A 25,411-nucleotide genomic window follows, 5' to 3' on the forward strand; every position below is an offset into this window, starting at 1 on the left:
AGACACAGAACAATCTAGCAGGTTTATTTTTCATTAGATATCTCTTCTCCCCACCCCCCTCCGAGTTGTCAAGAGCTTAAGAAAAATAAATTGAGATGAAAGTGAGAAATAAATAAGGCAGCATGGAAACACAAACAAGCATTAAAACCAGACAACCCAGAAACAGGAGGAGGAAAAGAAAGGAGGTTTGAGAAATATGGCCTTATTCAGCATTCTTTGCCTGCTGGAGTTTCAGTGCTCAAGAAATGCAGGATCTAGCATCATGGATGAATTCATCCTGTGGATGAAAATCACCTACATGATAAAAGTGGACTACAAAGGCTTTTTAAAAACAGCCAAGATCCTATGTATGTAGAAAGCCTAAAATCTACAAACTGTTTTGAGAGAGTGAACCTGAGCCTGCAACACTTACATGAGCTTCCTGGAACAGGAACTATCTTTATGTAAGTCTTTTACAGTATGGAGCACTTGTCAGAACTTAACAAGTAATGATCCTTATTCACTAACTTCAGTGAGATGGCCCATGTGAGTAAAAAGGAGTAGAAAGTAATTGAGGGTACAATTCTGATCCAGAGGAGAACTATTTGCCCTATAGAAACATTCACCAGTTTGCAGTACCGGGCCTTTAGCCCTTCACATATTTATCAAATCCTGTGATAAATTTCTCACATTTCTTTTCAACTGTTGATAGCACCATGAAAAGCTCAGGATCCAGTTCTCCTCTTGATTAAGATATTTATAATATGGGAGTGTTAGGTAAAAAGCAAGTCCTACTCACCTCTCCAGCACCCGAGTTAGTGCGGAGTTGGTATAAGGCTCAGAGATCTGTCAGAGACCAGACAACAATTCGTTGATCAACGGGCTCACACCATCCTTAGCTTAAGAGCCAAGCTTTGGAGGAGTGTGGCAAGTTTATTAGGGGTAAGCATCAATGTTTATACACAGAAGTAAACAAAGTGATTAACAGATCATAATGGTCATGCATAATCAATCAAGATTCTACAGGACAAAACAGGTTAAAATGTAAATTGGAGAAGACAAAAGAGGGGATGGCTACTTATGGCTACTTATTGGGAGGGGAGGGGTCATGAGTAGTTCGCAGGTCAGAGTTTTTTGATTAAAAGTTTCAGACAGAGACATGAAGTCTGAGTTAAGTTTCAGTTCATAAAAAGTTCAGACTCAACATGAGCATAAATTCACGATTTGGGAAAGCAAGAGAAGGGGGAATGGAATAATTTTTAACTATTTTATTTTCTAATGTAAATATATTGGTAATGTATAAGGCCCCAATCCTGCAATTTGCAGGATATAGGCATTTGTCAGCATGTACCATCTATAACTGATTTGAGATCTTATAGTTTTACATTAAAAAAAAAGTTTATCTTGTAATAGACAGTTTAAAAAATCACACAGTTTGAAATATTTTTAGATACTGTTGCTAAAAGCAACACCTTCAGTACTGAGACTGATATTAGATTAGTTTTCTCAGGTTCCTCCCTCCAGCCCCCAGTGCATTTGTGCATTTTTCTGCATTTTGTGTAGCACCAGTTTAATTTATGATTTTTTTAAAAAACAGACCTGATCTCTGAATATGTTGTATCTTGTTGGAATTCTCTATATAGAGAGTGATGAAGAAAATAGAATTCCTACATTAAAAGTGAACAACAAAGAATAAGGAATTACACACTCTTCCTTTTTTATGCATAAAGTTGGCCTCGTTTGTTTCTTTGTCTCTCTGTGCCTATTATTTACATTAGCAATATCAGGCCTTGATTTCCCTGTTTATGGGCTCAGTTTTGCAAGGTGTATTCTGGGTCAATCCAGCAAAACACTTGGATTTACAAAGTAAGTGTTTCACTTGAAGCACATGAGTAGTGCCACTGAGGTCAACTGGACTATTTATGTGCTTAAAGGTCAGCATGACTGTTAAGTGCATTGCTAGAATAGGCCAGAGTGCTCAGCATCTGCCAGGATCAAATCCTGTGCTGAAGAGCTCTGTCAGTCTTTGGAGGAGCTGAACAATTAGATCAGAGTTTGAGGCTGAAATCTGAACTTCAGATTTCTTATTTGAGGAGGGAGAAGATGCTGAATCTGAGTTGTTTAATTCCACTGGTATCTCACAAATGACCTCCTCACAGAGTAACATTGGGGTATCTCAACAACCCCTTTCCCCCTTCAGACAGGGCTGGAAAAGCTGCAATTCAATTTCTAATGTAAAAGCTTAATTTTTTTTTGCCACCTTTATACATGATAAAGGACACAAACCTCCTTTGTTTGGCTATGCAGTTCACCTTTAAGTATAGTGCTAAAGATAGACATTCTCAAGGAGATCAGTTTGAAGAAACACTCATTCTGAGTGAGGCAAAACCTTAAATTTGTAGAAAAAGGTTCCTTTTAAAATTTAAAGTGACCCAGCCAACATGTGGTCCAGAGCACGAGCTTCATTTCAGCTCTATGTGGAGAAGACTATTTGCTGAGACTTTCAGTTGAATATTAAATTCCAGACTGTGAACCATTGCTTTCCTCATAGCAGAAGACAGACTTTATGGCAGCTGGACTGTTTCAGCAAGACACTTTGCAGAGAGGAAAATAAAAAATGGCTTATGTAATTTGTTTATTGTATTTATTTATTTCATTTATTATGCATCTAAACAGGCAGAATTTAAACTTGACCTATATTCTGTGATCTATTTAATATGTCAACCCTTGAGATGCTGATGGAAAGTTGTTAACTGTTACTGAGTCACTTGTCATCCCTCTGGATTTATAATATGGTTTTACATGATACACGTACGAGCATCCTCACTACTAAGCAGCATAACAGTATTGATGCTAAATCTGGTTAATATTCAGCCAGCAGAGAGTTTAGAAGGAATTCTTGCCATTGCACAGTATGTCACTATGCTATTAGACAGACAGATTGATATCTTTCTTTTGCAATGGGATTTATGATACATTCTTCCTCTCCCTACAAAATTTAGTACGAAGAGAGTTCTTGGGATTTAAAGTGGATTCTGAACTGCATAGAAACCTGTTTTAAAAGAGAGAGATTAAAGGCATTTTGTAATCAGAAAGGCTCCCTCAGCAACAGGCAGATAAATCTTCAGTAGCAATTTTGCTAACCTTTCTCTGAGATCATTTTTAACTAAGAAAAAAATATTGTTGCCATATTAATCCAATTACACTTTAAAAGAATCTATCATGAGTAAGGTTAAGATTTAGTCATGAGTCTTTTTAGTAAAAGTCATGGACAGGTCACAGGCAATAAACAACAATTCATGGCCCGTGACCTGTCCATGACTTTTACTAAAAATACCCGACTAAATCTTAGCTGCTCCTGGGGCCCCAGGGCTCTGATGGCAGGGGCTCACTGTCCCTGGCCGCCTGCTGCACCCACGGGCTGTGGGGCCCTCTAGTGCAGGACAGCTGATGCTCCAGCAGGCCCCAGGGCCAGCTGCACTGGCTGCTGCTTGGGTGGCCCCAGGGCCAGCTGCCTAGGGCTGCCCAAGCAGCCGGTGCAGCTGGTCCCAGGGCCACCCCAGCAGTGGCCGGTGTAGCTGCAGAAGTCACGGAGGTCCCAGAAAGTCCCAGAATCCAGGACTTCCATAACCTCCATGAAAGACTCACAACCTTACTCATGAATTATGGTTTTTAGCAGTGGGTGTCAAAAACATTTTCTGTTTCTGTTTGCAGTTTATAGAGACAAACAGATTGGAATGCTGAAATAAAGAGTGAAAAATGCCAAAGATTATATCCTAAAATAGAAGAGAGTCACCATATAAACAGATTAGGACTACTGACAGTATGGCTGTTTTTTTTCTTTTTTCTTTTTTTTTAAAATGGTTTTCCTTCCCTTTTCCATTTACAACTCCTAATAGACAGTACAGAGTGTGGCTATATAATCCACACTCTGCAAGATCTGGATTCACCAGCAGAGAGGCTGCCACAAACATTGGGCCTAAAAAGAGATTCTTTAAGAAGTTGGTGGATGTGGAGAGTGGAGGAATGAGGAGGGAAAAGGTTAGCAGGGAGGACGGGGAACAGCCAAAGCCTATTAGTGGCTTCTGGGTAAGTAGGGAGCTGGGGAGGTTATTGCATGTCAATGAGAAGGAGCTATAGCAATATTATTAGATAGGAAAAAGGAAGGAGTGAGGGGAGATCTAATTGTCAATGTGACTATTCACATGCTTAAAGTTAAGCACATGCATAAATGTTTGCTGGTTCAGAACCTAAGGATAATATTTTCCAAAAGTGCTAAGAGACCTAGGAGCCTAAGTCACTTTTGAAAATGGGATTTAGACAGTTTCTAAAATTTTACCCTGTGTGTGTGTGGGTGGGGGAGTTACTCTATTTACAGAATGGGGATGGCCCCCTTGGTAAAGTGTTCTGTGTTCTACAGATAAATAGTATTCCTGGCAGCATAGACCCAGGGTTGAATCTACCCCATTTAAATATATTTATATTACTGATATCCAGGATCACCACTTTACTGTAGCACTGTTTAAAACTATGTACTGGTATATTGGGGTCTTTATTATTTTACCCATAGGACATGTGAGTCAGGAGTTCTCTACTTGAAGCAACATCCCTTGCTGACCAGCAGTTTCAACTGAGTAAAGAAATGCTTGTCATTAATCCCAGCTAACATTAGTCCTCAAAATTGGCATAGATATGATGTAACCTAGTTACTGTGTCAGAGAAATAAAGGTCCTTAAAATCTGCAGTTTCCCCATATCATGTGTGCTGGCTAAGGTAGGGGGCAGGTATAACAATTTAGATGAACCAAGCCATGCTGAAAAGTACCTCCCTGCCCCAGCTCACCTTTCACGCACAAATTAAACTATAATTCTCTTCCATCCTACACCTACTCTGTTCTGCCTGCCCTCTCTCCAGGTTCTTTTTATTGCCCACATTCTTTTTTTAAGTAATAAGTTTATGAAATAATTGATTCAATAAAGAAAAGGGGGTTGCTTTGGGGCTTACAGGAAGACTGAGGAATCAATTATTCAAAGGCGGGGAGGTTATAAGTACTAAAGCAGTGGAGAAGGATAGCTGTAGCCTGCAGTGGAGAACATTGGAGCAGGCATGGATTAAGCAATGAAGTACATATTAGCATAAGGCCAGGGCAAGCACAATTAAAACAAGTTCATCAGAACATCTCACCAAGCCAAAATATATGTCATTAAACACAACAATCAATGTTGATGCAATGCTCAGTTGCACAGCTAATTCCCAGGTATCAGAAAATGCAACAATTAAGGTTCCAACAGCCAGGTTAACTTGGTTGAATTGCACTGCTTGCATGTTTTATAGCAATATGTTTTACAGCACAAAACATTCTATATTATGTGAGACAATTAGGACCAGATGACTTTAGTCAAGCACAGACGTGGTGTGTACTAAGGAGCAGTGATAGCAATAGTGGAGTAGTGTTGGGCAGTAGTAGAGAGCTACACCACCTGAAGTGGAGCTTTGGGAATGCATTATGAGCCAGGGAGCTAGGATGAGACAGCATGCTCAAATCTCTGCTTCTGGCCAGCTCTGCTGGCTAGTTCAGAGGGTTGTCAGGGCTGTGGGCTTCTGGGTGGATTTGCATACTCAAGGGCAGGGGTCGGCAACCGGTGGCTCGCGGCTCGCCAGGATAAGCACCCTGGTGGGCCGGCCCGGTTTGTTTATCTGCCGCGTCGGCAAGTTCGGCCGATCGCGGCTCCCACTGGCCGCGGTTCGCGGTCCCAGGCCAATGTGGGAGGCAGGAAGCCGCGGCCAGAACATCCCTCGGCTCGCGCTGCTTTCTGCCTCCTGCATTGGCCTGGGACCGCGAACCGCGGCCAGTGGGAGCCGCGATCGGCCGAACTTGCCGACGCGGCAGATAAACAAACCGGGCCGGCCCGCCAGGGTGCTTACCCTGGCGAGCCGCGAGCCACCGGTTGCCGACCCCTGCTCTAGGGTTACTGCAAGGGAGTTTAGGGGATATCATAGTCCAGGCTTACCAGCTAGGCTTTCTGTAATTTACACTAGTCTTCCCACTGTTACTGACTCTAGTAGAGCTGAAATGGTTCTAGTAAGAGTGGGAATTTTTTTTGTGAAAAAATCCTTGTGTAGATTGGAGGTGGTCATGGTGGAAGAGGGTGTAATTCCTTCCAGACTATGTTAGTAATTTGTGAATTTGTCCCAGTGGCTCCCTGGCAGGCTAAATCATCCAATAAATTGTCTTGTTTCTGTGAAGACCTGTCTAAGTTCCAGTGTTTTAGGAGCACACTCAGAAACACTTGTGCTGTTAGCTTGGGTTTTGCCATATTTATGGATTTATAAATCTGCAAAAATAGATGTACAACAGATATTGAGAGTTCTAAATCTATGCTTCTGCTGTGAGGCTGCCCAGCTGTGATGTACTGGTTCTTGTGCTTTTGCTGTCATAGCAACATGCAGTGGAGCACTCTTGCTGAGAGGCCAGCAGGTGCGGCATTGGTGCCGGCCTGTTGCTAGGTACCTGCAATGTTTCCTCTGAGCCGGGTTGGCAGGGTGGCATGCAAGTGCTGATGCATTCTAGCAGCACCCTACCCACCCCACTCCCATCCCACCATACCAAGACAATTACATGTATAATGTAGCCAGATGTTCCCTGTGAATGTTTTCAAGCACAGTTTTAAGTAGCTCCACACTATTAGGAGTATCTATGCTTCCCACCTAGAATTGGCAACAAGTCCTCTAAAAAAGTGGAAAGTCAGGATGAAAAGAGAAAAAGGATCAACAAAGAAATGAACTGTCCCTAATGGCAGCTCAGGAATCTATTTTTTAATAACTAGGACTAGGGAAGAAATCTTTTTTTTTTCTGGGCCCCACTACTGTTTTCCATAGTTGGGTCTTTCTATTTTGAGGTTAATCTTCTAGTATTAACCCCAGCCCCAAAGCACAACTCTTGGGAGTATCATTGATTCTGACCTGCACTTTTAGTCACAGATCAACTCAGCTGTAGATTCCATTTGTTAAATATTTCTGAAATTCATGGCTATTTAAAAGGCTCTTGTATAGGAAGCAGAACCCAGCCTCTCAATTAGAATACATCTGGTTTACAGCCAAGCCCTCAGTCACCAGCCCAGGACCACAAGAGTCAGGTATACCTAGGCTGATGCTAGCCACACAGCCCAGCCTCTTTTGCCAGGTGCTACCCTACCTAGATGCCAGAGACTTATGGAGATCTCCTGCCCGTACAGCTTATTTCTCTCACTTGTTGCCTATGACCCTAATCCAGCATCTATGGAGTTAATATGGAGCTTTTCCATTGACTTCTATGAGCTCTGTAGCAGGCTTTATGTGGTTGCTAAGGGCAGCTTCTTGGCCTCCTTGAAGACCGTGATGTTTCAGGAGAGTGGCCCTACCTAGTGATCCACATGAAAAAGTGGGAAGCATGCACCAAGCACACCAGGGAGGGGTACTGTTAGGCAGCATGCAGAAGGTGGTGGACCCCTCAGTACCAATCAAAGACAAAAGTGTGAAGTAAAGGGTGCCTGTGACTGGAAGGAGTGAAGAGGTAGAAAAGAAGGAGGGATATTTCCAGTAGGCTTTAGTTCTGTAGAATCCAATCCTCAAAATGAACCACCAGGGTTTGACCAGCTCCCAAGTCAGTAAGCAGTCCTGACTGTGTTATATATGTCTAATTCCCATAGCCCAGACCCTACAGAGTTCATTCAGTCATGCAGTCCAATAGTTCTCACAGTTAAAACCATGGTGCCTGCTTTGATTCACCTGTAACTCAATTCTCAGTGGTCTTTGTCTCATTGATTTCTCATTTGCAGCAGATACAGAATCATGTGGTTCATTTGATTTTTTTTTCATTGCCTCTTTTCTCCCCTCCATGTTACTCTCTTATTTAGTCATCTGCACTGGTTAAGTTATGAATTCAGGGTAACATTCTGTCTCTAACATTCCAGGCCCTTTGCACATAGTTCCCTGATCTGGTTCATCTCTGCCTTCTGCCCTCTATGTTCACTCTGTGTGGTCCTTAGCACTTGCATCTCTGTCATCCATTATCTCAGTGTCAGGCTTTTGTTCATTTTGGATGGAACTTTCGCCCTCCTGGTATTTGAGCTGCTAATTCCTGTCCATATTTTAAAACAAAACAATTTTTCATCCAGTTACTTACTTAGCTAGGCTACTGAACTGTGACATTGGTGGTTGTTTTTGCTGCAGTACATTGATTGCCTTGAACAAGCACAAACTAACTTGTTTTCTCTTGTATGGCCCTTCATGGCCTCTCACATACATATTATCAACCTGCAAATCATATCTGCAGTGCCATCCTTGATAGCACATTTGTCAAATTTTCCAATAAGCACCTTTACAGTTTTTCCCATGCCACTGCTTCTACAATGTCAAAATCCACAAGGTCACTATAGAGGAGGTGAATGAGCTTTCTTTGCATCTCTTTTTAAGACACACCTATGACAGGATGCCTAAAAAACACTTGACAATGTTTAGGCAACTGGCATACTGTGACTGCTGCTTATTACACTAATCATAATGGTCTCACTGTTACCTAGTGCTCCGCCATCTGTTTGTTGTATCCATCTGCTGTCTCTTGTCTTATACTTAAACCATAAGCTCTTTGGAGTAGCAACTGTCCCTTCATTGTATGTTTGAACAGTGCTTGTCACAATGGGACTCTGATCGTTGATTGATAGCTTCTAAACACTACTGCAATACAAATAAAATAGATATTTGTGAAAGGTGCCATACAAAATGTTAAATACTAATGAATACCCTTAAATATATTTGAGTATTCATTTTGTTTTCACTTGTCACATTAGCTGTCTGAATAGTCTTCTTTTAGTATAGTATCCCTAGGATGCTATTTTAAAAAAACATAATTGGTAGTGTATATATATCATGACCATCCCTCCCCCCACTGTAAACTGAAAGGTAAGTAGCTCTGTATATACCTACACTGCAATAAAACACCTGCTACTGGCCCATGTCAGCTGATTCAGGCTCATGGGGCTCAGGCTGCAGGCCTATAAAATTGCAGCAAAGGTATTCGGGCTGGAGCCTGGGCTCTGAGATCCCAGCCTGAGTATTAAAGTCTCCACTTCAATTTTATCGCCCCACAGCCTGAGCCCCATGAGCCCAAGTCAGGACACAGGCCAGCTGCAGGTGTTTTATTGCAATGTAGACATACCCTCTGTGGTTATCTGAATGTTGGTAGATACATACTGCTTCAATCTAGTATAGCTATCTTCTCCCACTTTCCCAACTTCTTCACTCAGCATTCCCACGCACAGATGACAATCTAGGAGCCTTTTCTTAGAAAAGAAAAAACCCCACACTCATCTGCTGGTGCTTTGTAGTTGGCAGAGGCAGATTTATTGATCTTCTTTTCTCTTGAGCAATGTATCAAGAAATTGGGTTAACAATTTAGAGGTAGAAAGCTGACTAATACCAGCGATCCTCTGTGATCGTCTGAAGAGACCCTAAAGTAAGAAACATATACATTTTACAGTAACTGGAAAAACATAACTCTAGATTCTCTTTCATGTGGCCTTTTAACTTCTTATTGATATATTCTCTGGGTTGTTTATACAAGTATCACAGTCCAAATCACCAGCTTTTAATAAGATTTCATGAATAGTTTTAAGTTTGCATTCATTTTCATTTCTAATTTCAACACAAATGAGTTATCTATATTTTAGGTAACTGATTCTGATCTTTACACCAAATTGGTGTAAATAAGGGGCATCTCCCATTGATTAAATGAATTGATGTACATCTTTGTAACTGAGAGCAGTCAAATTCAGGAGCAAGATAAGGTAGCTTATTAACAACATAGGGCCAGATTCTACCTACAAGTAGAAGTGGGTCCCCTAATAGCTTCAAAAAGAACTTTGCATGTGTAACTGAATACATTTTAACCTATGATGTGCATTAATAAAATCTGACATAGCAAGTGACCCATACCTAAATGAAAGCTTTATGTACTGCTGATCAATCCCAACATCTGTTCTGAGCCAGGTTGAGGTCCTGTCCACAAACCATCTAATTTATGGCCTGGTCTACACGGGGGGTGGGAGGATCGATCTAAGATACGCAACTTCCGCTACGAAAATAGCGTAGCTGAAATAGACGCATCTTAGACTTGGAATCACTTACTTCGCATCCTCGCGGCGCGGGATCGACAGCCGCCGCTCCCCCATTGACTTTGCTTCCACCTCTCGCCGAGCTGGAGTTCAGCAGTCGACGGGAGAGTGATCGGGGATCGATTTATTATGTCTACACTACACGCGATACATCGATTCGCAATAGATTGATCGCTATCCGGCAGGTAGTGTAGATATACCCTATGAGAGGCATAAAACCAGACTCTGAATGAAGAGCTTCCATTTTCAGCTACATACAGGACCTGAGACACATCCATTATTAGGTCTATAACTAGTGCCCCAATTCTTTAGCCAGTATTCTATTTATTGTTCTTGACATATTAGGGACAGTCTCATTTTTTCTCAGGCCTGGTAGCCTACAGTTCTACAAACTCTTTAGCAGGAAACCTGCTGTAGCAGTAGTGACTGGTACAACTGGTACTGATTTTGAATGTGGTGTGATACATTTTACACAAATAGCAGAGCAGGTGTATACTGATTTATAGTTGCACAACCAAGCAACAATAACTTTGCCTTGCTTCAGAGTGGCTACACTTGGGACAGAGCTGGGGTGAGAAATAGGTATTTGAAATTTAGTTCTGAGTGCATAGTGGACAGCGAGTTAGATCTCAGTGAGTGCAAGGGAACTCTGTATGGCAAAGTAGGTAAGAGATAGGAGGTGGGAGCAAAGGCTGACTGTAGTTTGAAAGCATGTCTCTTTCACCAGCAGAAGTTGGTGCAAGAAAAAGATATTATCTTACCCACCTTGTGTTTCTGATATTTTGGGACCAACATGGCTACAGCAACATTGCTAAATTGCTTTTGATACCTTAGTTTTCATAACTTCTGGCTACCTGTCAAGAAAGTGAGTATAAGTGTGAATGATTAGAAGCTCTAATGATGCCCTCATGTGGACATTTAGCTAGTTCACACTAATTTAATACTAATTGAAAGCACTATATAGCTTTACCATATATTTTATAATGATTTCTTCATATCTTTTAAGGTATCACAAACATAATTCAACTGTTCGTGCCAATGTAATTTAGCAAACGGAATATTTTTTTCAAACAATGCATTTTCCATTCTTTACTAATACTGATTTGTCCTTCATTAAAAGTCTGCCTCTCAAAAAGGAAAGCTCTTCTAAGGCACCATACAGTTTATGCAGAAATTGATTTCACATCTGTCAGCATACATTCCTTAACCCTCTCTTTGGATCTCTTCACCGGTGAATTTTGTGCCTGTTATTCTGTCTGCCACTCACTGAGTATGTATACAGTGGGAAATTACATTTTGTTAGAACATGTTAATTAACACGATTAATTTAGCATTCAGTGTAGACAAGGACATGTTGTGTCTAGACTAGAGTTTTTGCTCAATTTAACTCAAGTTAAAAGATTGCCAGTTAACTGGAGTTAGCTAGTATGTCTGTAAATACTAGTTTAGATGCTCCACAAATGTTTGTGGCTTAAATTCACCTCCTTATTTGTTTTACGCTGGGTCAGTGTACAGAAGTGAATGGGACAAGGATTAAGGGATCAAGTAAATTAGCTCAATATTTATAAACTAAATTATTTCTGAGTGTTTTGGGCATTGTTCTTTGTTTAGTTTTAGGGGGAAAACTGCATTCATCCAACTTCTGGCACTCTGAGCCCCAGAGTGTTTAACCATGCACTGACTTCATATCCAATCTCATATGCCAAGTCATACAAACCTTGTCTTTGCTTTACACCCCAGAGAGTAAGCCTTCTATTCGGCACCACCACATGCTGCACCTCAGAGGTGTCAGAATCCTTTGAAATATTTATTTCATGACTTATGGTTGATGTCTAATCTCCACTCTCATCTGCATCATGTTAGCTTCGATCTAACTTCCCATTCGTTTTTTGTATATTTGGGATTTTAGGTTTAGAGATGCTGAGCTACAGAATTATCTTCCAATATCCTTTGTTCTAATTCTAGAAGAAGCTCCTTACCCCTATTTCTCAATCTCTAGAAGACAAAAGCAGAACAAAGACGAATGCGTATAAATATGTACAAACCCACATCCTTCACCTACGCAGTTTAAATTAAAATGAGCTCCTAAAGTTTTCAACACACAGATTTTCTTTCAGTGGTATCACAAGCAGATATAGCTTATGACATAAAAGATGAAAAACACTGTACCTGTTTCATCTAGAGGTCCATGGACTCTTTTTTCTAATTCCTAGAAATTAGGACTGATAACTATGAATGAACTGGTATATTCAATACAGATATTTGGACAAATAGCTAATACCTGCTTCTGATCACAATACTGATTTTGATTGAAAAAATGACTTTACATAAAATAAAATGCTGAAATGGCTTAGAGCCACATTCTGCCACTTTACTCATGCTGGGTAGTACCTTATTTAAGGTAAACCAAAGTAAATAGAAGAAATTAAACAGCCATCTCTCAAATAAACTGGAAATTCAATCAATTATAAGCAAGCACAAGATATTCTAACCCCATTGGGTTTATTTTCCTGTACGCACATGCCATTTTTCTTCTTCTTTCCTTTTCAAACAATACAACTGCTTTATTATTATGCCCCCTTGTAAAGCAGCCTTTTCTCGTATACCATAGAATTTCTTGCCATTTTTATTTTCTCACTCTTCCTTTAGCTCCTTGGATTTGTTTCTTGTCTCTCTTCTGTGACATAGACTATATCCTCACATAGCAGTGCGTATGTATATATGTGTGTATGTGTATATATATATATATACACAGTGTGTATGTGTGTGTGTATGTGTCCTTACTGCCCTGCATGCCTCTAGGTCTCATCCTCAGCCCTTCTCAGGCTTCTTCCCACTGTCCATCCCACGCTGCTCTTTTCAGACCCTACCTAGGCTCCAGTCATCTCCTCACTGGAGAGACCCATGAGTAGCTGCTACTCACCAGGTCTTCCTTTCTTCCTCTCTATGGCCTGGTCTACACTACGAGTTTATGTCGAATTTAGCAGCGTTAAATCGAATTAACCCTGCACCTGTCCACACAACGAAGCCATTTTTGTCGACATAAAGGGCTCTTAAAATCGATTTCTGTACTCCTCCCCGAAGAGGGGAGTAGCGCTGAAATAGACATTGCCATTTCGAATTAGGGTTAGTGTGGCCACAATTCAACACTATTGGCCTCCGGGAGCTATCCCACAGTGCACCACTGTGATCGCTCTGGACAGCAATCTGAACTCGGATGCATTGGCCAGGTAGACAGGAAAAGCCCCGCGAACTTTTGAATTTTATTTCCTCTTTGCCCAGTGTGGAGCGCTGATCAGCACAGGTGACCATGCAGTCCCAGAGTCAAAAAACAGCTTCAGCATGGACCGTACGGGAGATACTGAATCTGATCTCTGTATGGGGAGATGAATCTGTTCTATCAGAACTCCATTCCAAAAGACGAAATGCCAAAACATTTGAAAAAATCTTCAAGGCCATGATGGACAGAGGCCACAACAGGGACTCAACACAGTGCTGCGTGAAACTTAAGGAGCTGAGACAAGCGTACCAGAAAGCCAAAGAATCAAATGGGCGCTCACAGAGGGAGGGGCGACTGACGACTGTAGCTATCCCACAGTTCCTGCACTCTCCAAAAACCATTTGAATTCTGGGCTGAGCTCCCAATGCCTGAAGGGTCAAAAACATTGTCCTGCCTGGAATATCATGGCAGCTGGAGGATTCTGCCTCAGGCTGTTCTCCCAGTCAGCAGCACTGCACAGTCGCGCCACCCCTTGTTACCAGGGTTCACAATCAGATACTTAGACCTCTACATTTTGCCGAAAATAAAAAAATTAAGCTGCTGTTTAGAACTGTTCCCCAACATACATATCCTGGGACATTTTGTATTTTACCAGTCACAACCAAAGGCACATACACAAATGGAGATTCAATCCTGCCTGTGCTTCTATCCTAGTGCTTATCACAGATTCCCATTTTCAGCTGTAGGCTGAGCAAGTGCAGAATGGTGGTTCACTCTACTTCGCTGTAAGCCAACCGCCCTCCCCTCCCCCCTTTGATCTCTGCTTGCAGAGGCAATAAAGTCAGTGTTGTTTCAAATTCATGCATTCTTTATTACTTCATCACACAAATGGGGGAATAACTGCCATGGTAGCCGAGGAGGGGTGGAGGAGGAGGGAAGCAACGGGTGGGGTTGTTGCAGGGGCACCCCCTAGAATGGCATGCAGCTCATAATTTCTGCTGGATGTCTGGGGCTCTGACCTGGAGTGGCCGTTTGCCTCTCTGGTTCTTTAGTAGGCTTGCCTGATATTCTAGGCAGGACTGACTCTCCATTAGACAAAACTTAAAGAAGAGAAGGACCTGGGGAGTCATTCCCATTTTTGTCCAGGCGCCGCTGACCGACCTCACTGAGGCTGGCCAGGAGCACCCATGACAGCAGCAGATGGTACAGTATGACTGGTAACTGTCATTGCCAACTTGCAAAGCAGCAGACGGTACAGTATGGCTGGTAACCGTCTTTGCTAACTTGCAAAGGCAAGGAGATGCTGCTGTGTAGCACTGCAATACTGCATCTGTCAGCAGCATCCAGTAGACATACGGTGACAGTGAAAAAAGGCTGAACGGGCTCCATGGTTGCCGTGCTATGGCGTCTGCCTGGGCAATCCAGGGAAAAGAATGCAAAATGATTGTCGTCTGTTGCTTTCACGGAGGGAGGATTGACTGACGACATTTACCCATAACCACCCGCGACAAATTTTTGGCCTCATCAGGCATTGGGATCTCAACCGAGAATTCCAATGGGCGGGGGAGACTACGGGAACTATGGATTAGCTACCCACAGTGCAACAATCCGGAAGTCGATGCTATCCTCAGTATATGGACGCACACCGCCGAATTAATGTGCTTCGTGTGCCCGCGTGCACTTGCCTTTTTACAATCTGTTTCCAAAAATCGATTTCTGTAAAATCGGAATAATCCCGTAGTGTAGACATACCCTGAGAAGTACACTATAACTCCCATTAGATGTTTTTGGGCAACATCTCCATGAAGCCTTGCCAGAGGAACAGAATTGTGCTGAGCCATAAGCCTACCTTAAAAGGCCCAGCATACATTGTTACAGGCTCTGAGGGGCTGATACAGACTCCAGAGATTACTGGGGACAGAGAAGCTCTGGCTGTGCTCCCTTGCTGTCAGCAGAGTAGGATGCATGAGCTAATACACCAGCTCTGTGCCCTTGTAGATTCCTGCCAAATTGGAGTGATCCCCCTGTGGTTGACTAGGCTAATTTTAGGAACATAAAAGAACATAAGAATGGCTCTACTGGGTCAGACAAAAAGTCCATTTAGCCCAGTATCCTGTCTTCTGACAGTGGCCAATGCCAGGTGCCCCAGAGGGAATGAACAGAACAGGTAATCATCAAGTGATCCATCCCCTGTCACTCATTCCCAGCTTCTGGCAAACAGAGACTAGGGACACCATTCCTGCCCATCTTGGCTAATAGCCATTGATGGACCTATCCTCTATGAATTTATCTAGTTCTTTTTTGAACTCTGGTATGATCTTGGCCTTCACAACATCCCCTGGTAAGGAGTTCCACAGGTTGACTGTGCATTTTGTGAAGAAATACCTCCTTTTGTTTGTTTTAAACCTGCTGCCTATTAATTTAATTTGGTGACCCCTAGTTCTTGTGTTATGAGAAGTAGTAAACAACACTTCCTTATCTACCTTCTCTACACCAGTCATGATTTTATAGACCTCAATCATATCTCCCCTCAGCCGTCTCTTTTCCAAGCTGACCCAGTCTTATTAATCTCTCCTCATACGGAAGCCGTTCCATACCCCAATCATTTTTGTTGCCCTTTTCTGAACCTTTTCCAATTCCAATATATCTTTTTGAGATGGGGTGACCACATCTGCACACAATATTCAAGATGTGGGCGTACCATGGATTTATATAGCGGCAACATGATATTTTCTATCCTATTATCTACCCCTTTCTTAATTATTACAAGCATTCTGTTTGCTTTTTTTACTGCTGCTGCACATTGAGTGGAAAAATGACTCCAAGATCTTTCTTGAGTGGGAACAGCTAATTTAGACCCCATCATTTTATATGTATAGTTGGGATTATGCTTTCCAATGTCCATTACTTTGCATTTATCAGCATTAAATTTCATCTGCCATTTTGCTGCCCAGTCACCCAGTATTGAGAGATCCTTTCCCTAGCTCTTCGCAGTCTGCCTGGATCTTAACTATCTTTAGTAATTTTGTATCATCTGCAAATTTTGCCACCTCACTGTTTACCCCTTTTTCCAGATCACTTATGAATATGTTGAAAGGACTGGTCCCAGAACAGACCCGTGGGGGACACCATTTACCTCTTTCCATTCTGAAAACTGACCATTTATACCTACCCTTTGTTTCCTCTCTTTTAACCAGTTACCAATCCATGAGAGCACCTTCTTTCTTATCCCGTGGCAGCTTACTTTGTATAAGAGTCTTTGGTGAGGGACCTTGTCAAAGGCTTTCTGAAAATCTAAGTACACTGTATCAACTGGATCCCCTTTGTCCACAAGCTTGTTAACCCCCTCAAAGAGTTCTAGTAGATTGGTGAGACATGATTTCTCTTTACTAAAACTATGTTGACTCTTCCTCAACAAATTATGTTCATCTATATGTCTGACAATATTGTTCTTTATTATAGTTTCAACCAGTTTGCCTGGTACTGCAGTCAGGCTTACAAGCCTATAATTGCCGGGGTCACCTCTGGAGCCCTTTTTAAAAATTGGCATCACATTAGCTATCCTCCAGTCATCTGGTATAGAAGCTGATTTAAATGAGAGGTTACAGACTACAGTTCTGCAATTTCACATTTGAGTTCCTTCCTGCAGCAGTAGCACAGTGCAAAATGGCCTTAATAGAGAGGGAATCTGGGGCATTCTCTCTTTCCTGGCTGAATCACTAAACTGTCTTTGGAGCTGACATTTTTGTTGCATGAAAACTAGTACAAAAACAAGTTGGAAGGTCAGAGGTTTAAAAAATCTTTGTTCTTTAAAAGCTGGATGGTAACTGGTGCTTTTGCACCAGCAGGCTGAAGATGTTATGTTTTATAAAATGAATTAGGCCAAAATTGTGCTGCGCCCACTGCCTATCATGCTAAACAATATTGTCTCATTGTTTTCTTGTACTCCTCTCTGTCTTAATTCACCTGCTGTCTCTTGTCTGATACTTAGATTGTAAGCTCCTTGGGACGGGGCCCTCTCTTTGTTCTGGGTTTGTACAACACCTAGCACAATGGGTCCCTGAGCTAGGCCTGGGGCTCCAAGGTGCTATGATAATACAAATGATTAATAATAATTAATATAACTCTGCCCCTCTCTTTCTCCTTCTGATCCATTGCATCATTATCTGATCCATTTTATAGCAGGGCTGAAATGTCACTCAGAAAGCCACCAAAATAACAGATTAAATTGAAACTTTTAACATACTCCACTTCAGCTCTGAGTCAAAATCTCTTAAAATTTGCTTGTTCAGATGTGTGCATTCAGAGATTTGTCTTTTCAGTCAAACTGAATATAGAGATACACTGGAGTTATCTGTAATTCCTCTTTAACATGAATATAATATAGCAGGGGTCGGCAACCTTTCAGAAGTGGTGTGCCGAGTCTTCATTTATTTACTCTAATTTAAGGTTTCACATGCCGGTAATACATTTTAATGTTTGTAGAAGGTCTCTTTCTATAATTCTATAATATATAACTAAACTATTGTTGTATGTAAAGTAAATAAGGTTTTTAAAATGTTTCAGAAGCTTCATTTAAAATTAAATTAAAATGCAGAGCCCCCCAGACCGGTGGCCAGGACCTGGGCAGTGTGAGTGCCGCTGAAAATCAGCTCGTGTGCCGCCTTCGGCACGCGTGCCATAGGTTGCCTACCCCTGTAATATAGTTTGTAAAAAGCTTCCTAATGTTAAAATGCATTTCATCCTAATAAGTAGATAAAACATTGTACCATAAACGAAGATGCGATGTATTGGAGCATTGCTATGTAAGGTTTAATTGCTATCCTTTCTTATAAAGCCAGGTTTTGATCTCCTGCCAATCTAAGTCCGTAGTGATTACATTGATTTCTGTGCAGTTACTCCAGATTTACATGGAGGTAAGTGAGATCAGCGTCTAGCCATTTCTGTTAGCACCAAGGTGAAGCTTAAATCTTTGCCAGCCCTGCACCTTATTTGCTTTATAAACCTGGTGGTGGAGGGGGTAATGGGAGGGGGGAAGGCAGAGAGAGAGAGATTTTTCTAGCTATAAATTTAGAAGTAATTCTACAATGAGAGTGAGGTCAGGAAATAGGAAAAATAAGGGATTGTAGTCTCTGTTTTCAACTGTTACTCTGGCAAAAAGACTTTTCCAGTCCTGCAGCCCCCTCCTACTACAGGTTTTCCCAGAGGGAAAAGGAGTAATCTGTCCTTAAAGAATATAAGGAATCAGGTACTTAGAATGTGTCTCTTTCTCTCCATCAGCTAAGCTATTGCTGAACAATTAATGACTAGTAGACGCTTTTCTTCTGTAACCTTTGTGAAGTCTGCAAATGGGAAGCATTTTCTATAAAACTGGGGACATTTAACTGTGGGATTTTCAGAAGCACGTAAATGACTGTGTGCCCAAAGGAAATTGGGGACTTGTGCTCCTGAGTTTATGTATTTTTAAAAAATCCCATCCTAAATGTCTGGGACCTGGAGAAGGATAATAGGCTAACATGCAGAGGTTAGTTCTACCTGTCAATATTAGTATTGTTATGGCATGCTTCTCTTCATTTACTTTATAGAAAAACTAATTACATTTAAATTGAACCCTAACAAAAGAAAACATTTTCCACAGACTAGGTCCTGTTTATTTTTGTCTGGAATCCAAAACAATGTTTTACAAAAACTGAGAAGAGTCATCTTGATGTTTGTGTTTTGGCACAAACCTCGTAAGCACATATGCGTATGAGCAAATTTTGTTTTCATTTATCTTTTTTAAAAAAAAAATCTGAACCTTAAATACTCAGTTATTTTTACTCTCCATTCTGGAGTTTTTAAAATTACATATATTTTTAGAATGTGTCTTTTCTGAAGCATGCAAGAGACCACATGGCAGTAACACGTTGAAGTTACCAAAACAGCACTGAAATGCAGCTCCAGTTTAATTACAGGGGCAGGAATTTTCAAAGAAGTCTAAGAGACTACCTAATTCCTACTGAAGTTTTATTAAAAAAACTTGACATCTGATTGTGATTTTTGCTCTTCAAAATTCATAAAGTACTCTGTGTACCCAAGCTGGCAATCTTTACTCACGCAAAACTCCGAGACTTGTCACAGAAGCTATCTATTCCTTAATAACAATGAAGCAGTTAGGTAGCTTAGGATGTCTATCTCTCTCGCTCTCTCTCCACTCACTAAGCAATGTCTGAACAATTAATAATGAACACTGGACACATTTCTTCTGGAGAAGTGCTCCTACCTTGCCCCCATTCTCTAACAGTTCTACCCGCTCACCATTCATGTCGTGGTAATGTTAACTGTTACCGTGTTGGGCCAATTCTGTCCTTAGATGTGCACATATGACACCCTGTTAAGCCAAAGGGTGTTGTATGCATGAGTCAAAGGGCAGAACCTGCCCTCTTATATTTAAAAACAACCATCATTTAGATTAAATCTCAGGAAAAACTTCCTAACTAAGGGGTTGGCTACATTTGCAGCTGTACAGCGCTGGGAGTTAAAGCTGTCTTCGTACAGCTGTGTAGGGAAAGCGCTGCAGTGTGGCCACATTTGCAGCATTTGCAGTGGTGTTGGGAGTGGTGCATTATGGGCAGCTATCCCAGCATTCAAGTGGCTGCAACGTGCTTTTCAAAAGAGGGGGGTGGGGTGGAGTGTGACAGGGAGTGTGGGGGAGACAGAGTGAGTGCATTTTTGGAGCTGACACTGTGTCAGCTCCCTGCCTTGCAAGTTCTAAGGACTTGAAGATACACAGCACCAACCTTCAATCATTTTAAAAGTTTCGACCCCTTCCCCCACCCCTCTCTCATTCACTAAATGCAAATAGCCTTCAGACCAGATAAGCCGCTGCTCCAAAACAGACCCCCCCCCCCCCTTCCAGGCTGCTTCTCTCCTAAAGCAAACACTAGCTGTGGACATTCATCCCCCTGCCTGCCTCTGCTGGAGCAAACAGTAGCTGTGTTTGTTTTTTAGATAAGCAGCTCCGGGAGCCCCTGAGTTCACAACAAAACAAAGGGAGGCATCACAACAAAACAAAGAGTGTTATCTTTACTTAAAAAGCATTATGGGAAGGTTCCGGAGGCCAGTTACAGCGTAGTAAGATTAATCACTGTTTACACTGGCACCCCAGCACTGCAAGAGCAGCGCTATAGTCGTTATTCCCCAGGCCAAGGTGGAGTACAGCCAGCGCTGTAGCCAGGGAGATACAGCGCTGTATGTGCCTTGCCAGTGTGGACAGGGAGTAAGTTACAGCGCTGTAAAGCCACCACCAGCGCTGTAACTCTCAAGTGTAGCCAAGCCCTAAGAACAGAAGGACAATGGAACAGACTGCCTATGGGGGTCATGAAAGCTCGTTCACTGGAGATTTTTCAAAAGGAGTCTGGATAGCCATCTGTCTTGGATGGTTAAACACAAACAAATCCTGCGTCTTGGTAGGAGGCGTGGGGGGGTGGAGGGATTGGACCAGATGATCCTTGTGGTCCCTTCTAACTCCATGGGTCTATGGTTCTATAAATCACAGATCTTGTCTTTCTTTATTCCCCTCTGTCACTCAGCTTTCTCTTTGTCTATTCACAAAATCTCATCACTCTTGGAGCAAGAGCCTTCTCCTCTACAGCCATTTAAAACTATCTTCCTGTGTATCTCAGCCTAATCAGGTCTCCATTTCACCTGAGCACCATTTCTATACTCCCTGTCTCGTATCTTTCAATTATTCATCCTCTCTCTCTTATTTGTTAACATTCTTTGATGTATTATTTAACCCTGGAAAGCATTCTGAAAGATTTTGTACAAAATAAAGTTTTATTTCCCTGTATTTTATTGGATGGGTACTTTCTTGGCCACTCTCAGATGTAATGATCTGACAAGCACAATTTCTATAGCTGTGCACATTCCTCCTGATAGTTTTTTAAAACAGTGTTCGTTGAAGTTTTCCACATCATTTATAGACACCCAGGCATACAGGTAAACCTAAGGGGAAAAACTTACTTCAGACAACTAGATGATGCTGATTCAGAAAGAAGGATGTAAACTAAACCATGGTGCCTTGTGCTCCATGAAAAATCAATGAAAACGAACAATGGAAAAACTTTAGGATTGCCATGTGGATAAGGCAAGCATTATTAGGAAAAGGCAAAAATGATCCTATAATTAGGAATTAAAATCTAGTATTAATAAACTTAATAATGTAGTAGTAATAATAGAATGTATTTTTAAAAATACACTAAAATCTATGATAAAATCATTGTCCTAAAGATGATATTCAGTACAATTAATATTCACACTAACTGTGATTGTTTCACAGCTTTTAAAAGCTTTTTTAGACAATCTTGAAGTTTTAGCTAACACGCATATGAAAATGGTATGAGATAAAGTCGATTGCTTTGTTGGAGACCAGTTCTGAACGATGCCATATATTAAGCATTTTCAATAATTTCATTTTATATACTCCTGATAACTCACCATGAGCCATCTTATTACTTTTCCACTATATTTCTATCAAGTAGGCCATGCATATTACCTAGCTTTACCGTGTTCAAAAAACAGTTAGTTTTCTCAAATTCCATGTACATGTGAAAGTTGCCATTTATGAAGAGCTGTTAAAATGTAATGGCTTTTTAAAGTAATATTTATTTTCATAAAAAGTAAATGTCTGATTAACAAATGTATATGTATATTATATTGAAATTACTTATATTAGTATTTCTGTTTTCTTTTCCAGGGCAGAATATAGAACTATGATAGCAACTGGTGGAGTAATAACAGGGCTGGCAGCCTTAAAGAGGCAAGACTCTGCCAGATCTCAGCATCAACTAAATCTTGCCACATCACCAACTTCTGAAGAGAAAAAGCCAGTCAGACGCCGGCCCAGGGCTGATGTAGTAATTGTCAGGGGCAAAATCCGACTTTACTCCCCGTCAGGATTCTTTCTTGTTTTGGGAGTGCTCATCTCATTCATGGGAATTGCAATGGCTATCCTTGGATACTGGCCACAAAAGGAGCAGTTTTTAAGTCCTGAAACTAGTCTAGCCTTAAATGAAACCCAGGTCATAACAAACCAAGGTGGAGTTATATTTCGTTTCTTTGAACAACATTTACACTCAGATAAGATGAAAATGTTGGGCCCCTTTACTATGGGCATTGGAATCTTTATATTTATTTGTGCAAATGCCATCCTACATGAAAATCGTGACAAGGAAACAAAAATCATACATATGAGAGACATATATTCCACTGTAATAGACATGCACAGTCTGAGAATCAAGGAACAAAAGCAGTTGAATGGCACTTACACTGGTTTATTGGGGGAAAGTGAATTCAAGCACAGTGGGAACTCATATGCGTCGCGATTGGCTGCAAACACAATTGCACCTTTCTCTGGCTTCAGGAGTAACTTTCGAATGGATAGTTCGGCTGAAGAAGATGAAGTTGCCATAAATGAAGACAAGAACACTTCTAACCTTCTACCACCTTTGCTGACTGAGCATTCTGGCTCTGTCTTTGGACTCTACCCTCACAGTAGCAAAGCAATGGATGACAAAAATAGTAGCTCTATAAAGTGTGAAACAAAGTCAATTGTATCATCCTCCATTAGCGCTTTCACACTGCCTGTAATTAAACTAAATAACTGTGTTATTGATGAACCTAGTATAGACAATATCACTGAGGATTCTGAGATCACTAGAAGCCAGTCTAGAAATTTGTCAATGGACTCTCTAGCCATTCCATTAACTGATACCAATGAATCCTACAAACCTGCCAGTGCAATGCTACCCCGAAATAATTCATTTGTAGAATCTCCATCCAGTCAGTTCAAATCTTCTATGACTCTTGGACCAAGCACTGGAAAACTTTTATCACCTGGTGCTGCCAGAAAACAATTTGGGTCCAACACATCTTTGCATTTTCTGTCTGCACATTCAAAATCCTTGGATTTAGAGAGGGGTCCGTCTACACTCACTGTCCAAGCTGAACAAAGAAAACACCCCAGCTGGCCCAGATTGGATCGAAGCAACAGTAAAGGATACATGAAACTAGAAAACAAAGAGGACCCAATGGATAGGTTACTTGTACCACAAGCCACAGTTAAAAAGGACTTTACTAATAAGGAAAAGCTTCTTATGATATCAAGATCTCATAATAATTTGAGTTTTGAACATGATGAATTTTTGAGTAACAACCTAAAGCGGGGAACTTCAGAAACAAGATTTTAATATTTAAATTACAATTTACAAGACACCATACAGTATTTTTAAAAATATTTTGACGAGTGTTTCTTTTTCAACGAAATTGGCACAAGCCTGTTTTTACCAAATTCAGATTGGCTTGTGTGAACAGAGATCATCATCTCTGTAATGCCAAGAGTTTCATGTGTTAGTAACATACAACTGCAATACTGTATGTTATCACTACTCAAATATATGTTCGTGCTACAGATCCCATATTCTCCAATCTGTTGCTCTTTTGTTTCTGTATAAGCACATGACCTTTCATCACTAAAAGTCAAGAAACCTGCATCAGAATTGGAGCTCCCATAAGCTTCTAGTTTGTTTTTTAAGTGATTGCAACATTCTAACAACGATGCTTCCAGTCTAGGATGGAAAGTGAGTAGCAGTATCTACTGGAATTGCCAAATCCAAACACACATTCTAGATAGTTTCTTTTACATATGATACATATTGGTAACTGCAATCCTAGAATGTCATTGTGTTTACATGTTGGGGAGGGAGGGTAGAAGAAAATTGGGCAGATTAAAACCATTTTTGTGAACTCACTGTAAATGGTCAAGTTGAATACCAGTGTTGTGAATTCTAGTTAACTATGCTTTATGTGATAACTTTCTATATCCACTATAATTTAGTACTGCAATTCAAGAAAATCATATGTAGAATAACCATGGCTTAGAAATTTGCAGATTTTTCTGGGATTAGTTATCCAAAGTGCATTAATTGGCAACAGCTTTACAAATAAAATGACAAAATTAACTAAAAATATGAACATGATGAATAACAGGATTTTAGAGTTAGATGTACAGTATGATATTGTGACAAAAATCTAAAGAGAATAATTAAATATATTATATATAGTGTTTATAGTAACCAAATCTTAAATAACAGGATTGCTATGTTTGAAAAAATTGAAACAACAAACTACAATTCAATATTTACACTAATGTTAATGTGAAAGCCCAATTGGCTAAATTAAACTTGTATATTTTGCATAATTATAGCTTGATGGCTCAGGGGAGGTTTAGCTGTGATAAATTGCATAGAAAGCTTTTGCAAATTTGCTGCCCCAAACACGGCGGCACGCCACGGGGGGCGCTCTGCCGGTCGCCGGTCTTGCGGCTCCGGTGGACCTCCTGCAGGCACGCCTGCGGATGCTCCACCGAAGCCGCGGGACCACCGGAGCCGCCTGCCGCCCTCCTGGCGACCGGCAGAGCGCCCCCCGCGGCATGCCACCCCAAGCACGTGCTTGGCGTGCTGGGGCCTGGAGCTGCCCCTGTGCAAAGGATTGACGTTTAAGACCAAAAGGTTTCTCTCAGCAAAGCAAGCTTCACAGTTGCAGTTGTAGGCTAAGAAAGTTAATATGAATGACTCTACTAGAAAGTTTTCATTTATTCCATTAAGCCATTTAGGCCTTGATCCTGTCATGACAGCCACACTTGAGAGCTCCTTCCACCATTCACCAAGCAGTATTGGGGCCTTAACTGGTCATCTTTAACAGGCGTTTGATATTTTCACTTAACCTAAATACTCAGGAATTGTGTTTTTTTTAAAGGCTTTCCCCAAAAAAGAATTAAAAGTTGGAATGTTGTACTTCAGTTGATCATGAAAGATGAAAGACAGAAATATTTCTTTTTTTAATTTCCGGCTCCATTACTTGCTCAGTGAATTGAGGCATAGTGTTACTTGTTAGAACCTCAAGCCTATATATTGTAACAGAGTTGGCTAAATATTTTGCTATGAAGCTTTTAATAACTTTCTGGTTCGTGTTCTTAATACATTTGCTATTTTTTGAAATAAAATAAAATGTATATCTATGT

At 41.0% G+C, this 25,411-nt stretch overlaps 1 protein-coding gene and 1 long non-coding RNA gene across 6 annotated transcripts in view; one reads left to right on the forward strand and one right to left on the reverse strand.

Moving 5' to 3' along the window:
* TMEM200A (transmembrane protein 200A) overlaps positions 1-24,645 on the forward strand; it is a 70,686-nt gene extending 46,041 nt beyond the window's left edge. For 4 of the 5 annotated variants that reach the window (XM_045008585.1, XM_045008588.1, XM_045008587.1 and 1 more), the window contains 2 exons: positions 18,188-18,266; positions 22,088-24,645. In XM_045008585.1, the coding sequence (XP_044864520.1) occupies positions 22,104-23,579 (1,476 nt within the window). In that variant the 5' untranslated portion in view covers positions 18,188-18,266; positions 22,088-22,103 and the 3' untranslated portion in view covers positions 23,580-24,645. The remainder of the gene's footprint in view (positions 1-18,187; positions 18,267-22,087) is intronic. The other variant, XM_045008586.1, reaches the window with a different exon arrangement.
* On the reverse strand, positions 10,156-12,119 carry LOC123365732. Its single transcript, XR_006577716.1, has 3 exons — positions 11,848-12,119; positions 10,896-10,984; positions 10,156-10,331 (listed from the first exon to the last, which is right to left on the reverse strand). It is a non-coding gene; the product is annotated as an uncharacterized LOC123365732 (long non-coding RNA).
* Positions 24,646-25,411: the final 766 nt, after the last annotated feature.

The sequence above is a fragment of the Mauremys mutica genome, chromosome 3 (genome assembly GCF_020497125.1).
Source record: "Mauremys mutica isolate MM-2020 ecotype Southern chromosome 3, ASM2049712v1, whole genome shotgun sequence".
Taxonomy (NCBI): Eukaryota; Metazoa; Chordata; order Testudines; family Geoemydidae; genus Mauremys; species Mauremys mutica.